At 45.7% G+C, this 16,694-nt stretch overlaps 1 protein-coding gene across 22 annotated transcripts in view; it reads left to right on the top strand.

Annotated features, from left to right (window-relative positions):
* Window positions 1-16,694, top strand: part of DMD (dystrophin) — a 2,092,562-nt gene that overhangs the window by 1,934,920 nt on the left and 140,948 nt on the right. For 18 of the 22 annotated variants that reach the window (XM_053201917.1, XM_053201921.1, XM_053201923.1 and 15 more), the window contains one exon: window positions 15,374-15,435. In XM_053201917.1, the coding sequence (XP_053057892.1) occupies window positions 15,374-15,435 (62 nt within the window). Of the gene's footprint in view, window positions 1-9,344; window positions 9,505-15,373; window positions 15,436-16,694 lie in introns of those variants that run through there. The other 4 variants (XM_027054577.2, XM_027054579.2, XM_027054576.2 and 1 more) reach the window with 1 other exon arrangement.

The following is a 16,694-nucleotide window of genomic DNA, read 5'->3' as shown; positions in this document are numbered from 1 at the left end:
CTTTGTTTTTCCTGTGACTTCTTCGTTCCGCAAATGGAAGCCTGCATCTCCAACTCCCCGTCACCCAGTTGGTTATCTTCTCTTCGCTGGAATATTTTCATAGTCTACTTGGCATCCATTTCCATTCTAATCCATTTCTTCTTTTCTTGTTTCTTCCCACTCCAAAGTTAATTCTCTTTAAAAAGAAAAATCTTCACAAGCACAAGTAATGCCGGTGTTTTTTCTTGTTTTTCCATCGTATGAGGAGAAGCTTCTAAGGGATGAGAATGCTTGAACCTGCGAGGATGTACTCTCCCACGCTAGGGTCTTGATATTGCCTCAAGAATGTGATTTGATATTCTAATGGGGACGGTAGCGTTTTCTGAATATCAACCTTCTTGAGATACAAAACACAATATTGGCCAAATTCTTTTTGGAATTCCCCAAAAAAGCATAATCTGATTTTATAACACAGCAGTATGTGAACACGTAAACATCTGTGCTTTAGTAAATTGTTAATATGAGAAATGAGCTCAACTTAAGCAACTTGTTTCAGCTCTTCAACGTTTATTTATTTTTGGGACAGAGAGAGACAGAGCATGAACGGGGGAGGGGCAGAGAGAGAGGGAGACACAGAATCGGAAACAGGCTCCAGGCTCTGAGCCATCAGCCCAGAGCCTGACGCGGGGCTCGAACCCCCGGACCGCGAGATCGTGACCTGGCTGAAGTCGGACGCTTAACCGACTGCGCCACCCAGGCGCCCCTGTTTCAGCTCTTCATACACAAACAAAAACCTACATGAAACCTGGTGGTTTAAGTCTAGTTAGCTCTTAATTGGAATGTGTGTTTGTTAACCCCAACAGGTCAAACCGCTTTTCCCTTTTGCTTCCTTTTTTTATAGCTGTTTCTATACTTACCATCTACCTGTTACTGTGTTTCCTCGTATGAGTCTATCTCCTCCTCCCCACCCCCCCCCCCCACTAGATTCTAAGCTCCTTAAAGTCTAGGCCATATTTGGGCGCTCCTCTTGGAACCTGGGTACAATGTTGAAATTTTAAACTATTTCCAGGAGCACCTGTGTGGCTCAGTCTGTTGACCTGACTCTCGGTTTTATGGTTCCCATGATCCCAGAGTCATGGGATGGAGCCTCAGATCTGGGCTCCACAGTGATCATGGAGCCTGCTTGGGATTCATTCTCTCTCTCTCTCTCTCTCTCTCTCTCTCTCTCTCTCTCTCTATCCCCCTCCCTCCCTCCCTTTGCCCCTCTCCCTCACTTGCGTGCACACACACACTCTCTCTAAAAGTATAAAACAAAATAAAAAAAGAATAAAAGAATAAACTATTTCCGTGTCCATCTTCCAAACATTTTCTAGGATTTACTAATAGTGAAGAGCGGTGAAAACAGTTTAACTGATAAGCGAAGACGTATGTCAGTGCCCAGTAGGTACCTCATGACCGCAGTCATCCAAAGAAATTAATATAGGGGAATATGCGATAAACTTATTCTAGGTACAGCACATGAAAAAAAAATTCTGGGAGATCTGTGAATTAATTTCAATTCCTTGCGTTCATATTTTCCTTTTATCTTCCAAAAAAAAAATGCCTTAACAAAAATAAACCAGTGCTGGAGTACAAGATTCAGCCCTTGGTAAATCATTAATTGGTTAAATTGGTTTTAACCTCCGTTTCTCCCTTTATGGATTCCTGTCCGTGGGGAATTCCTATCGCATCCTGTCTGTTGAAGGCCTGTCACTAACAGGACTTGTCCATCAGGGTGTAGGGGATCTTTCTCTCCCACTCTTTCCGACAAATCCAATATCTCCTGCCTCCCTCACTACTTCAGGGTTCTGCTCTCTGACAATATGAATGCGAATCCACCTTTTAACATGTGGGAATACTACTGATATTTTAACCTCAGCCCCAAAGAATTAGAGCCAAAGGGTGCTAATTTCATTCCTACCTCGGGCTTGTGGTTGCTGATTTATCTCGCAAGAAAAAAAAAAAAAATCTCATTTGACCCACCTGCTTCCTTCTTAAAGGTAAAATCAGAAGGGAAGATTCCTTTTGCAAATTTCTGAAAAGGAGAGACAAACTCTTAGACCTCTCCTTTCCCCTCATGACAGCAGTCTCAAAATGGCAAGTGAAAGTGTCTGTGCAGAATTTAGTTTGTGCTGTATTCCCGACAGTATTCCTGGACATCCTGGGTTTTCTTTTAAGGAATTGTGACTGCAGCACAAGCGACGTTGCATTAACATTGCATTCTCCAGCCTTCAAATCGTTTTCATAGTCATTATGTCATTTGACCCACACTGTGGCCCTGTGCAGTAGTATCTGAATTGGCGACAGGAGTCAACAGAGCTCCAGAGGGGGTAAGTGACCGGCCTCTGAGGGGCAGAGTTGGTCCAGAGCTGTGCCTTGCTCGTCTTAACGCCTCTCCTAGAATATACAGCTACGCTTGCTGACGATTAAGAAGCTGCTTTTGATTCTGGTAGATATTCATCTCAAAGGGAAGGAAAAAACCCTGGTGTCTTCATTCGGTAGCATTTGAATATTAAATTTTCCTTATCTGTTTCAACTTAGGATGACTTCTTTGTTCGCTTAATTGACTGGTAATTCCTCTGTTTACTTTTTTTTCCCCCAAATCTCAAGAAGCAAGTCATAAGTATTAAAAAGGGTTACATTAGCATTTAACATTTTTTATGAAATTCGAGTACTTTAGAAAGGAGTCATTTAGGCAGGCATGTATGTAGAATTTTGCATTTTAATTAAAAAGCCTCGAAATGAAATGAACCTCTGACAGTAACAGATGAGTACTTCTAAAAGCTGCGTTACTATTTGATATATGTGCAGTGTTTTCTTGTGGATAATAAGTCCTATGACTTGTTTCAAGAAAAGTGACAGGACTAAAACAATTAAAAAAGACAAAGCTGCTCTTTTTTAATCATATGCTCATAAATAAAACTGGGTTGTGAATTATTTCCAGAGAAGCAGTTGACAAAGTGTAAGTAAATCACTCTAAGAACTAAAGCTGTCTTGATTTTTTTTTTGAATGCTCAAACCAAATCTGTATCCTTGTCCAATTATGAATTTCCTGTGACAAATAAATATTTACAAAGTATGAAATATAGACTTGGTGCACTTCCTAAGGCCAAAGCATACTATGAAAACTAAAATTTAATATTTTCTCTCCCCTCGAATACACCAGAATAAGAGCCTAACTTTAAAATCATTCTCTTGGGGCACCTGGGTGGCTCAGTCGGTTGGGCGGCCGACTTCGGCTCAGGTCACCATCTCGCGGTCTGTGGGTTCGAGCCCCGCGTCGGGCTCTGTGCTGATGGCTCAGAGCCTGGAGCCTGTTTCCGATTCTGTGTCTCCCTCTCTCTCTGCCCCTCCCCCGTTCACGCTCTGTCTCTCTCTGTCTCAAAAATAAATAAACGTTAAAAAAAAATTTTTAAATCATTCTCTCTTGGAGCAGACTGTCCATTAATCATTCTTTAGATACTATTGGCTTTGTGAGTTTTCAGGTAGAAAGAAAAACTGCAATTTCTAGATCAGAAAATCTGAGTATTTATGGATTTGAAGAAAACAATAAGACCTAGCAGAATAGAATTTTCTGTAAGCCCCATTATGAAGTCAAGAAGGACAATTCTTTCAACACCCCCCACCCCTATTTTCCCGTAAAAATCCTTTACGTTGTGAAAGGGCTTGATTGGGTAGATCCAAGGGTTAATTTACTTGTGATTTGGAAAAAGACTGAGACTTCCTTATTATTATTATTATTATTATTAAAGTTTTTTACTGTGATGTGTGGGAGGAAGGTAGAAAGAGGCCCCAGAATGAATTCACTAATTGGGGTTTTCACCTGCTGTGAGTCTAATGGAAAACAAAGCCTTATTTGTAGCTGAAGAGGAAGGCAGATTATGCAGACTGTCAGAATTTCTGCCTAGTTTTGAAATTCCTGCTCTTTGCCACAGTCGTTGGGGGAAAGGCAGACAGACAGATCCAGCTCTGAGCCGTTGTTAAGGTAGACCGGGAATGCTGTCGTCAGTGTTCTTGAGCCACCTTAACCAGTTACCCATTTTTAGCAGGTGGCGGTGTGCTTTCTAGCCGCGGGGTGGCGCTGTAGCTGGCGGGCTGATACCGAATTCTTTCCGGGGAAGCCGCCGCTGGCCTGCGAGGTTAATGAAGTGTGGCTTTCTTTTTGTGAAGATGCTAAACTTCACATCTCTTTAGATGTTCGGTTTGATATAGGTGGCTCCGTGGGAGCTTTGAAAAAATCTTATGAAGGGCAAACTGCATGAGAGCGGAGCTGAGTTCCACTTGATTTGGAACCTGTTTGGTGAAATCTCCGGTTTAGGTGGCAGCTGGGCCAGAGAACTTCCCTCAGCCTGGCTTACCCTGCCTCCCTGCAGGGGAAGGGCCTGGAAGAATAAGCTTTTGTGTGAGTGTGAAATAACTCTGTGTCTGAATGCAGAGGGCTCTTCATTTACTGGTTAATGTGTACTGACTGGATATTCTTATATCCAGAAGATGCTGGTTTCGGATTGATCTAAAGAGATTGTTGTACATATTTTAATTAGTCCGCCGTGGCGTTTGCCCTCGCTGGCAAGGACTCACCATCATCACGAGCCTTTATTGGACGTCCGATTCACCGCTCGCGGCTAAGACTCGTCCTGTGCAAAGAGCAACATGGAATCCTTACGTGTTTGCTACGTATGCAGATGTTGGGATTTGACTGTAAAACATCTATTATGCTTAGCGGAAGTAGTGCCTACATTCCAAATGAGTTTTAGAAAATGAGGCAGGTTATACTTAACATTGGCTAGGGAACAGAAAGCAATGCAGGTAGAGACTCTTGGAGCTAGAGGAAGCTGGACCCTAGCGGGTAGTGCCGTCCCCCATTCCGTCTCTTTACCCTTTCCCTTTCTGCTCCTCATTTTGTAACGGTAAAACCTGACTAGCACTGAATCTCCAGCAGCCCAGGAGGACAAGGACGTGTTTGTGCAAGACAGGAGCAGCTTGGGCTCTGGCCTAGGCCCTAAACACCCTCCACGACCTGGGCTCGTCCAAACCTGTGACCCTACAGCACTGACATTTCCGGTCCTTAGCTCCAATCCAAACGTCGTCCCTGTGAGCTCCAGACTCTGAGGTCCAACTGCCTTTTGCATCACACGGCCTCCTCAGACTCATCGTGCTTAAGACTGAATTCCTCCTCTCTCTCTGACCCTCTTCTGTTCTGAACCTGCCCCCCCTCTCCTGACATTCCTGGCTTGGTGAATATTACTCATGCAGTCTCGGGATTCACCCCTAGAACCGTGACTCAACCTTGGCTGCCTATAAGAATCACCTGGGGAGCCTTAAAAAAAAATCCCAGTGCTCAAGGTCAATTAGATCAGAGTGGCCGGCTGGCAAGATGGAGGGGTGGCCAAGTTGGAGGTCCGTGGTCCTGGTAGATCTTCTCTCTTTTCCACTCATGCATCCAATCAGTCATGACTCCTGGGGTTTTTTTTAAGTTTATTTATTTAACCTTGAACCTAGAACCTTGAGCTCAGGACCTGAGCGGAAAACAAGAGTCGGATGCTTAAGCGACTGAGCCACCCAGGTGCCCCACGACTCCTGTAGTTTTAAACCTTATTTTATCGTTTCTCCACTCTCGGCCACTACCGTTGTTCAGACCCCTGTCATATTGCCGTCAGCTTGTATCTGGTCTCCTAATTCCAGACTCCCCCGATCCAGCCCTCACTCCATTTCCCGAGTGATTTTGCTAAAAGGCAGATAGGACAGAACCACACCCGTGCTTAAATACAGACCTTTCAGGATATAGGTCAAACTCTGGATCGTCACACTAGGTCCTGCTCAATTTGCACGCCTACTGAATCTCTATCTTGACATTCTCTCCCAAAGATCAAATAGACCACTGAAGCTCTTGAAAAGAAAAAGCTGTTTGTGGCCTCTTTACCTTCACACCTGCCATTATCACCATTTGTAAGTGCTGATTTGCCTTTACGCCCAGTTGACCAGACGCTCCTTTTGGGCCTACAGAGGAGGCTTCTAGAAATAGCTGTTCAGTGAATGAACCTAGTCATCTTCAGCTCCAAAAGGTGGAGTTAACTTACTCCTCCCTCAGAAGTCCCCACTCAGCATCCAGTCTAGTGAGCCAGAGGGTGGCTTTGACTGGATGGGTCCCTGTTTGGTCAGGATCCTGGGAGAAATGGATGGTACATTTGAAAGTGATACCTGAAAAGAGCATGCTGGAAAGGTTATTTACAAAAGCCTGAGCAGCGTAGGGGAAAGAACAAGGGCAAAGGGAGAACCTGGAAGGTGCCGTTGCTGTAGAAATGACTGCCCAGCTAGACTTGTGGCGGGAGGGTAAAGGAATTTAGCCCCTTCCAGGTGCAAGGCCAACAGGAGGGAGCCTGGGGAGTAAATACGCAAACATCTCTCTCCTTCTGCCCCTTATCTCCAGCTGTAGGCCTTTCCTCATGGCCTCCCGTTGGCTGAAAGCAAAAGGAAGCCAAAGGGGGAGAGAGCCTGATTGATGTCATCCCCAGAGGTCCAACCCCCTGGGGCACAGAGCAGCGTGGAGAAGGGCAGAGGATAGAGGTGGAGGGGAGAATGAGGGGTTAGTCCTTTAGATCAGAGAGGCCTTCATTTTTCTAAGGACATGCAACATTGAAGTGGTTCAAAGATTGGAGTTTTGGGTATGGAAGAATTACCTGGGGTGCCTTCCGGGACCTCATTCCGTCTCGTTCGTTGCTTGGCCCTTTTTGTAGCAAACCTACTCTCCTCTCCTGTCAGACAGCAGTGAGATCGCTCATGAGCACCAAAGAAAAATATACAGATCATCCCCCACAGTAAAAGAGGCCACATCTCCCCATGGCAGCATAGTAGTAGAGGCCTTGGAGCCAAACTCCCTCTTCCAGACCTCGCGCCGTCGCGTTCTCGCCATGGTATCTGGGATGAGTAGCTCATGGTAAATTCCGGAGTCAGAGTTTCAACTTGTTTTTTCTGGTGGCCGAGCCCCATGTTCCTTTCCTGTCTCTGATTCACGTCAAAACAGTAATCATAATAATAGCTACTATAAACAATTTATTTTCATACATGGCATCATTGTAGAATTTACATATGACATGAAGATATATAAATTCTGTTCTTTTCTCAATGCCTTTTCCTAATAAGCGAAATTCATAATCTAAGCGAAGCTGACAATGAAGCAGTTACTGTGATGCCCGTGTCATTTCTTAATAATACTTTCGGTATTTAATTTCTAAAATAACATCAAGATTTGGGAACAAGTCTTCAAGTGCCTATAACTCCAGTCTAAAAAAGAACTTAAAGATGTATTTTTGAGGATTGCCATCTGTCAAATTTAAGGAAAAAAAATCTGAATAGTGATTTCTTATTTTCCATTCTTTTTTCCCCAACGAATTGTTCCTAGTAGTTTTCTAGCTGAACAGTGAGAAAATGGACTTGAGCATTTATATTTTAGCGAAACGTATCAGCACTTCGGAATCTTCAGTGGGTAATTTAAAAGTGTAAAACGAAGGAGAAGAAGGAGGAGGAGGAGGAGGAGGAGGAGGAGGAGGAGGGAAGGAGGGGAAGAGGAAGCGGAGGAGGAGGGGGAGGAGGAAGAGGAAGAGGAAGAAGGAGGAGGAGGAGATGAAAGGAGCATGACAAAGCACAGGTGTTGCAAACCTTTAGCTCATTGATTTCTGATATGTACAAATGCCCATGCTGTGAGGCGTCTCTCTTTTCAGTGAAATAAACATAAACAGTATTTAAGTGATTTGCCACGTTGACACCGAGGTTAGTCACTGATTAATGGCAAAGGCCACAACTTTCTCCTCACAGAATACTAATCCCTTCTCCCCCAACGATAGGGGCAGGCCTAGAATCAGCAGTTAGACCCAGGGACAAACTTACCCAAAGGGAATCCTAGTGTGCCCCCCTCAGACCATACGAGAAGCTGCCTCCACTACTCCCTGGCTCAAAAGGGCCAAAGGACGGCATTACTGAATCTCAATTTATGAGGCCAGCAGAAGTGCTGTGTTTGCTTTAAAATCGTACCTACATGTACGTCTTTAATGATAACGGTTACATTTTTATTTGGTTGGTCAAGGGTAACGAAGGCACTTGGCATCCCCTCTCCCTTTTGTTCACGTACTTTATTTTTTGCCTCTTTTGTCATGCTGTAGCAAACCGTAAAGGGGGATTGACATCTACAGCCCAGCCCCTTCAACTCCAACACTGTAGGGGGGGGGCGGGGAGGCAAAGGGAAATGTTGAGCCAAAAAAGGATATTTAAAATGAAAAAGGGGGACTCATTTTAAACTGTAAACTGAAGTGGAATGAATCAGCCAGAGAGAGTGAAAAGGCAGTCGTTGAAAGAAGATAAAAAGAAAAATAGGCCAACAAAATAAATGGACAAAGAGGGACAATGAAACCAAAGGGAGTTTGTCAGAAAACACTCTTTGGATGGATGCTAATGGAAGGTACTTTGTGAAGCATGCAAAAACTTGATGTGCTAATGAAGGCTTTCTTCCTTTCAGAGTATTTCCAGCCTTGAAATAATTTTGAACAGTTAACCTGTATTGTCATATGGCAAACACTAAGATTAGAAATACTTGAACTGCCCGGGCCCTGCGACTTTTCAAATAAAATGTTCCATTGGAGATGGTTCCCTTCTAGATTTCTCTAAAACGCTACTAAAAGACCGAACTGTGCACGCCGTTGGTGGTGGTGTTTTCTTTAGAGTCTATACCAGTGGTTCTCAAACTTCAAGGTGCTGTTTCAACTTCAGTAGGTCTGGGCTGGGACCCAGGAATTCCTCTTTCTCAAAAGTTCCCAGGCGATGCTGATACTGGTACACTTTGAGAACTACAGCTGTGTCACAAATACGAATGAATGCTGCTTCCTGAGAAGCCCGTTTAGCCCGGGCTGAGCATAGCCTGAATTCCATGTCCTTACAGCCCTACCACTTTAATCTGCGACTGAGGGAAAGCGGTGGGGGGAGAGAACTATGATTGTGATTTTTCCCTCTCAGGCTCTGAAAGGAAAACTCTGAGCCCACACACTTAATTATCTGCAATGAGGTCATTTGCACCTAGGTCATTTATTTAGGCAACAAGTAGTCTTGCTGGAGGTTTTAAGGCGGTGCCGGCAGGGCGGTGTGTGGTTTTCAGGTTCCTAGGACTACCTTAAATCCCTTCCTCCGTCTGTCTTTTCTTTTTCTTTCCTTTTTGGGAGGCTGAGCCCCCGCTGCGGGGTCTCCCGGAGCCCGGGTTCCCAGGTCGCTAGGTGGGGGCGGAGCCCGGCCCGGCCCCGCCCCGTCTGCCTGCAGCCCCCCCCTCCGCGCCCGCCCGCCCGCCTGCCCGCGCCGGCTCCTCCGCAGTGCTTTCAGCTGCGAGCCTGGGCGGCGGCGGCGCTCGACTCTCGGGGAGCCCGGCGGCTCTGGGAAGCTCACTCCTCCGCTCGCGCCTTCCCTCGACCGCCGAGCCCTTGCAGCCATGAGGGAGCAGCTCAAAGGGTAAGTGCAACACGGCCTCCTCCGATCGCCGCAATCCGTGCACTTGTGGCACGAGCAGGGGGCAGACCCAGGCGGCCAAAACTTGGACGAGCGCGGCGGCCGCACTCCGGGCGCCGGGCGGCCGGGCGTCGGGGAACCTACCCCGCGGGTCCTTGCTGCGCCGCTGCAGGTGCGTCCCCGCGGCGTCCTCCTCGGCGCCGGGTTTGCGGGGGAGCCCCCTTGCTCTGGCTTTGGGATAGGCTCGGCGAGAAAAAAGCTGATTTCTCGTCGTACCCAGAGGGGACAGCGCGTTCCCCAGGCGGGGATTGGGGCCGCGGGAGCTTTTTGCTCCTTTCCGGGCTGTGTGGACGTGAGCCAGACAGGCTGTTCCTAAACCGTCTCTCGACCTCGCGGAGGGAAGGGGCGCGCGAGGCTTTACCTCCCATTGCACTGCAAGTGCCAAAAGGTCAACTTTCTGCCTGATTTCTTCCGAGGATTCCAACTGACGTTCCCCTTGTTGGCTTTTCTACTGTGTTCGTTCTATGCCCCAAGTCTTGCAGAAACCAGGAAAGAAAGAAAAAAGCAATTAAAGCCCAGAAGCCAAGGATTTGACATAGAGGATCAAGGGATTTTTGTTATTGTTTTCTGTTTTGCCCTCCGGGGTTGGGCGTGCAGTCTTTTCTGGGTGTCCTTCGCTCGTGTTTCTCCAGGTGTCTGTGCTCGTCTTTAAGCAAAGTTTGTCATTCCTGATCTGATCGTGGCGACGAAAAGGGCAGGACACTTTGTTTATCTCCGTTAAATTGGAAGTTAAGTTTGAAGCTTAAATGGAAAGGGTTCGGTTGCCCGAGGGAGGCGCAATATTAATTATGAAATGCTTTAACGTCATTTTGAAAAAGTGCGTCTGACTTAAGTGGGGAACCAGAGTCTTTTCAGTGAAATGTACGTTCTTCCTTGGCCAAAAAGCTCCTCTTGGTGTCCCTCCTTCCTTATCCCTGTCACCTGTGCTCGTCACCACCCCCCCCCCCCATCTTTCTCTCTTGACTAGATTTTTTATTTCCTTGTGCCACATCCCCTCTTCGCAGGATCCAGTTCCTCTTGGAGAAGCTAGAGGAGCAAATGGAACAACACGGTTACGTGAAAGGTCTCTGACCCTTGATCACCGCGGAATTGGTTTCAGGCAGCGTTGTTTGATCTTGGATTGGACACGACCCCGAAGTGAAATTGGTCTGGCCAAAGTTGAGGGTGGGTGGGATTTAAGCCCAAAAAGCAAATAGAGGGATGACAAGTAACAGCTGGCACCGTCACCGAGGCAATCATCTTTGGCCTGGCTTGAGCCAAACAGAATAAAATGTTAAATATCCCAGGGAACAAGAAGGGGGGACTAGAATAGGATTTCTGATGCTTAGGTGGACCCCCAGCCCCCTAAGCCCCCTCCCCACGGTAGCAGAAACTTTTAAATACATTTTCCCATTCGCGACCTGCCAGTATTCCAGCATTGCAAGCCAAGTTCAACATTCAGCATGGAAATGCCAAGGTTCCTCTAGAAAAGGAGTCTGATCCCCAGATTAAAGGGAAATGATTTTGTGTGTGTGGATCAATGAGCTCCAGATCGTATACGAAGCCGAACTCTAATCCTCTGCAAATCGCAAGAGAACTGTACCTTTTTATACCGCTGCATAGCGATTAGTTACCCACCCCCCGGGAAGTAGTGGAAAAAGATTTTTTTTTTTTTTAAACGGCAACTGTTTGGAATATTTTCAGTACCCAATAACAGTGGTGGCAGAAGAAATCGTACTTTAATTAGGCAACTGCCATTTCCCCCGCGAGAGGAGTAGAAATTTGTTACTTTTTATAAGTGTTTAATGTTTGTTTTTAAGAAACTAAAAAAGCAGTTCCACTAAGTCTGATTATTCCAGCACCGACAGCAGGAACAGCTCTGAGGCCGTTATAATAACCTTGCGCACTACATGAAACTAAAGAAGGTGAGAGAAAATTTAAATTGTATGGTGGGAAATTAGGTCAGCCCAGTGCTCAGTAGAGTAATGCTTTAATTTCTTGTTATTGACAAGTAGGTGTTGCCGGGGTCTTTTGTCACATCGAGTGATTTTGTATTTTAATTTGCATCAGCTCCGTATCATGGCCTCAAATAAAAGAGAAAAGAGAGAGTCTTGTAGTTTGTACACATTTTAAAAGGGGAAATCAGAGTTTAAAGGCTGTTTAGAGAGGCCTCTCTGATGCCAGGCTTTGGAACCAGCAGGGCTAGAATCGGTAAGAACGCTTTTTAGAGATTTAAAGAGCGTTTTAAGGATGATTTAGGAATCTAGTGTCTGTGTTAACGGGCATGCAGAATTTTGATCTGTGTCAAACGTCATTATTCTCAGAAGACTGAACAAAGATGGACCCATTAACGTGTGAACAGGTTTCCAAGTCCCTTTTGGTTCGGCATGGTACATGCGGAGCGTGTTTCAGATGTGAAAAGTGAAATGCAAAAAAAAAAAAAAAAAAAAAAAAAGCAGTTACCAAAAAAGGCACCACCCACACTTCCACGACTACCTCCCCAGCACAGTATCTTTTTCTATATTTTCTGTATATTCCAGGTAGACCTGAGCTGCCTTTCATGGAGTTGGTGAGAATCGTCTCCTGTTTTTGAACTTAGACACAGAGTAATAAATACAGCTGTAAAATCTGTGCTGATCCCATACAGAAAATGGGTTTGTCCTGTAAGAGAGGGTAGGGATAGGAGTTCCACGACTTTGTGCATACCCATACCATTTCACACCGTCCATATTCATCTTTTCTTTCTCTTCTGGGGGTTAAACGTGTCTCACTAGGGCGCTGAATTCGCCACACCCTGAAAACACCCACATCCAGTGAAGTGAGTATTTGGTTCCACTTAACAGTTACCAAAGAATCGGAAGTCGTTTTAGCTGTGTGGCCAGTCGTTTTTTTAGCATGAACTGATTAAAAGATTATTTTTCTCTTTTGGAGGATTAGTCACACCCTTTATTCTTTTCTTCTTCCCACTTGTGTTCACTTCTGCTTCGTTCTGGTTTGTAATCGACGTGCAACCGAAATCCTACAGGTGACATACAAATCTGTTTTCTGGTTACTTTTCTGGCATTGCTTAAAAAGAAAAGGGTTGCGTGTTAGGAAGAAGGTAAAAGAAGATTGGCTTTTGGATTTGTGTGAGTTCATTTATGTGGATTATTCAAGTCCCCCAGAATCACAGGTAAGCGAGCAAAGGAGGACCTGGGAGGGCCTGGTATCCAGCAATCCATGGAGTGGGGCTAGAAGGAGGAGCTCGGAATTTCTTCTATCTTCCAGCAAAGGAAGTTGTGGTTTAGCTAAGGACTGGTGTGGATTAAAGCAGAGTTTTTAGAATCCTTCCCCTGATTTTGAACCACTGGAATAAATTCCTTCAAAAGGTAAAAAAGTCAGTTTATCACCAGTTATGAGGTTTATTATGGAGAGAGGGAGCTACGCGAAGCTTGCATTCACTCTCTGTGGGATTCCCCGGTCCCTTGTATGCAAGTGTCTCTTTTCTTTTGGAATTGCATTTGGTACAAGTTACTGTGTTCTCCCGACTTGGCGTCCCTTACAGATGGTGGCCTTTCAGAGTGCTGGTCTGGTCAGGTTTATCAGCTCAAACAGACGTTTTTCTGCCCATCTATTGAGGATGCTACAGTCCTCCCACACACCGTGGAGATGGGACTTTATTATCATGCGTTGTGTGTATGAAGGGCCTCTAAGTGTGGACACGCGTGCTTTCCCCGTCTTGTCCCCTCCTCCCTCCCTGGCGCTCCCAGTGTGCACGGCCTTTGGAAATGATGGAGGCCTGAATGCAGGGTGGTCTTTCTTTGCTGGGCGCTTCTGTACAGAATTGGTACACCATCGCTTTCCGAGCTAAAAAACACCGAGAAGAAGCAACGCTTTTTCCGTGAAGCTGGAAGCTGCAGCCTCCTTGTGCTGTGCATATAAAATACCAGTTCCGCCCACCTCTTCTCCAGATCCAAAACCGGCTTGGTGGTGGGGCTTCCTCAAAGCCCCTGAGCCTGGACTGCGTGCATCTTCTGCTCTCTTTGCTCTTTAAGACTTGGACGTCACTCTGATACCTTCCCTCCACTCAGAAGCCCCTCTTGTGGTCCTCACATGCGAATCGTCTCTGTGGAAGAATAAGCCAGAAGTGAGCGCGTTTGGGAGAGACTGAACCGGCCCTTTGTGAGCGAACATTGTCTTGTAACTTTCTTTCGGTAGCCCTCACTGTCCAGTCGCTGGATGGTGAATATCAGAGGGAGGGGTCTTTGAAGGTGGACAGTTTGGGGAATTTCCACATGCTTTGTGACATTTTTTTATTGTATTTCGCAGACCACAATAGACACTTCTCCTTTTAACTTCTTTTTTTCTTTTTTTTTTTAATGTTTATTTATTTTTGAGAGACAGAGAGAGCGTGAGCATGGGAGGGGCAGAGAGAGAGGGAGACACAGAATCTGAAGCAGGCTCCGGGCTCTGAGCTGTCAGCACAGAGCCCGACGCGGGGCTCGAGCTCACAAACCGCGAGATCGTGACCTGAGCCGAAGTCGGACGTTTCACCGACTGAGCCGCCCCGGCGCCCCCCCTTCTTTTAACTTCTTAAAAAGAAAAAAAAAAAAAAAAGAGGTAATTCACATTGAGTGGTTTTTGTTCTCTACAAAGGATCTGGCAGTCTTACTGCAGGTGGATCCGCACCTGAAGCGTCCTCAACTAATAAAAAGTCGACTTTTAGTGGGTGTTAATTTGGGGGCCACGTAGTAACAAGAGCAGCCATGCACCGAGCACCAGAACGAGCTGGTCACCTAATCCACTGACGCTCCCGAGTGAGCAGGCTTGCCCCAAATTGTCCAGTTAGTAGGGCCCCCAGCCAGAATCCAGTCCTCACATTTAAAATCTCTGCTGAGGTCACTTGACATTTGCTGCCTCCCCAAACTCCTCTTTCCTTGTGAGACCTCTGTACTCTCTGTTGGCCTTGAAGTGTCCACATGGAAGCCAGTGCTCTTCTCTCCATCCCCACCCTTCCCCCCCAAAGATTATGAATAGGCCAGGCACATGACTCTTGAGTTATCTATGTTCAGGGCTGCATTTTACCATATCAAAGCCTGTCACGCGATCCCCGAAAACTGGAAATACGATGCTATGGCGATTTATGTAGATGGGCCAGAGTAAGGAAAAGTATATGTAGTTATCTCTCCCGGATTTATTCTTGTAATTGAATTAGGAACAAAGGTGTTTTGTTCTTTCTGTGGCCAGGACCTGATAGCTGGCAATCACACTTAGCGAAACTTCAGAAATAGAACTGTGGAGTGCTGTGTAGAGGGCTGAGTAAAACAAGACTGTTGAAAAGTAATGCGGAGAGGAAAGGGAAGGGTACGTTAGTCGGGCAGCGGCTGTACCTTAGGCCGGGATGAAATGTAGTTGTCGTGGGTATGAGACCTGCTTATGTAGAAGAAGGAGCAATAGAAAAATGTCAAGGGCAGTAAGAGCAAATGAGAAGTGAGGCAGTTTATTTATTGAACCCGATATCCAGTCTCTCTTTGACCCGGTGGAATACCACTTCTCTGTGCCCTTTCTGAATGTTCTCCATTGGACAGGTGAAGAAATCCTGGGTTTCGTTTATTGATTACCTAACAGAGGCGTTGTATTTTGTTATAACAGAAGCACACCCGACTTGTGGGTGCCAGAAAGCAGCACACTCTGGTTACCGAAGTAAAGTTCACATTGCTTTTCGCTTTGAGAGGAAGTGCTTTGAAGGAATGATGCCGAATAAAGGAGAAGCAAGCCGTGCTTTGTTCCCCCCTTCCTTTTCTCTCCTACCCGTTAGACATTCTAAAGTCTCTCTCTGTATTTTCTGTTTTAGCCACGAGACCCAAACGACTTGCTGGGACCATCCCAAAATGACAGAGCTCTACCAATCTTTAGGTAAGGAAGTGGCCATGCTTCTTGACGCGTGACTTGTAGGATAAAGTAGTTTGTCCTGTGCCCCTCGTTTGTTGTCTCAATCTATCGCTCGATTGTTTAAAGGGTGAAAACGATGACTTTGTATCCAAAATTGACAGCTTTCTCGTTTTTGCAGAGGTTCTCTGACAGTAAGTTCGAGAATGTCATTGATTCCTGAAAATTCACTATACCTGAGAGGGCCAAAGGGTCTCGGCGGTTGCCTTGGCCGCCTCAAAGGATGGGAAAAAAAATACTTGAAATTTATGGCACTTGTTTCTCCCACCGAGAAAGAAAACAGTTGCAAGTTGTTCCTATTGATTTCTTCCCTGTGAAACTCAAGACAGTGCTTTTGCCAAACCACGAATGTAGCGTTAGGAATTTTCTGCCGTGTTGCCAGTGCTTATAAGTCCTAAGCCTGCCGGGTCATCAGCGTGAACATTTAAATGATTTTTCTACTGTGTCGTGTTTTGTGTTTGTGTGACAGCCTCATAATTTCCCCCCCCCCATAACTTGGGAATTTTTTGAGCAGACACACAGCCTCCAGATAGGAAGAAAACGTCAGTCTTTTTAATGCTTGATGGAAGTCCACTCAATACCATTTTAGATCTTTCGCGAATAATCTGAAATGATTTCTCTCACATAATGATTTGTTTTTTGTAGATTGCTAGGATTTTATTTATTTATTTATTTATTTATTTAGAGCGACAAAGCACAAGCAGGGGAGGGGCAGAGAGCAAGGGAGAGAGAGAGAGAGAGAGAGAGAGAGAGAGAGAGAGAGAGAGAAACCCAAGCAGGCTCCGCGCTGTCAGCACAGAGCCTGACGTTGGGCTTAAACTGAAGAACCATGAGGTCACGACCTAGAGTCATATGCTCAACCGACTGAGCCACCCAGGCGCCCCTCTTTTTTTTTTTTTTTTTAATTAAAGATGGGTGATGGGCATCGAGGAGGGCCCTTGTTGGGATGAGCACTGGGTGTTGTATGTAAGCGGTGAACTACGGGAATCTACCCCCAAAACCAAGAGCACACTGTATACACTGTATGTTAGCCAACTTGACAAGAAATTATATTTTAAAAAGGCAAAAAAAAATAAAAATAAATGATTCCCACTTTATTTTTTTGTTCAAAAAATTTTTTTTCTAACATTTATTCATTTTGGAGATTGAGAGAGGCACAGCATGAGGGGGAAGGGGCAGAGAGAGACACACAGAATCCGAAGCAGGCTCCAGGCTCTGAGCTGTCA

Source organism: Acinonyx jubatus, chromosome X (genome assembly GCF_027475565.1).
Source record: "Acinonyx jubatus isolate Ajub_Pintada_27869175 chromosome X, VMU_Ajub_asm_v1.0, whole genome shotgun sequence".
In the NCBI taxonomy this organism is placed as follows: domain Eukaryota; kingdom Metazoa; phylum Chordata; class Mammalia; order Carnivora; family Felidae; genus Acinonyx; species Acinonyx jubatus.
Note: the sequence above shows the minus strand (reverse complement) of the source record. Positions and strands in the feature narration are given on the sequence as shown.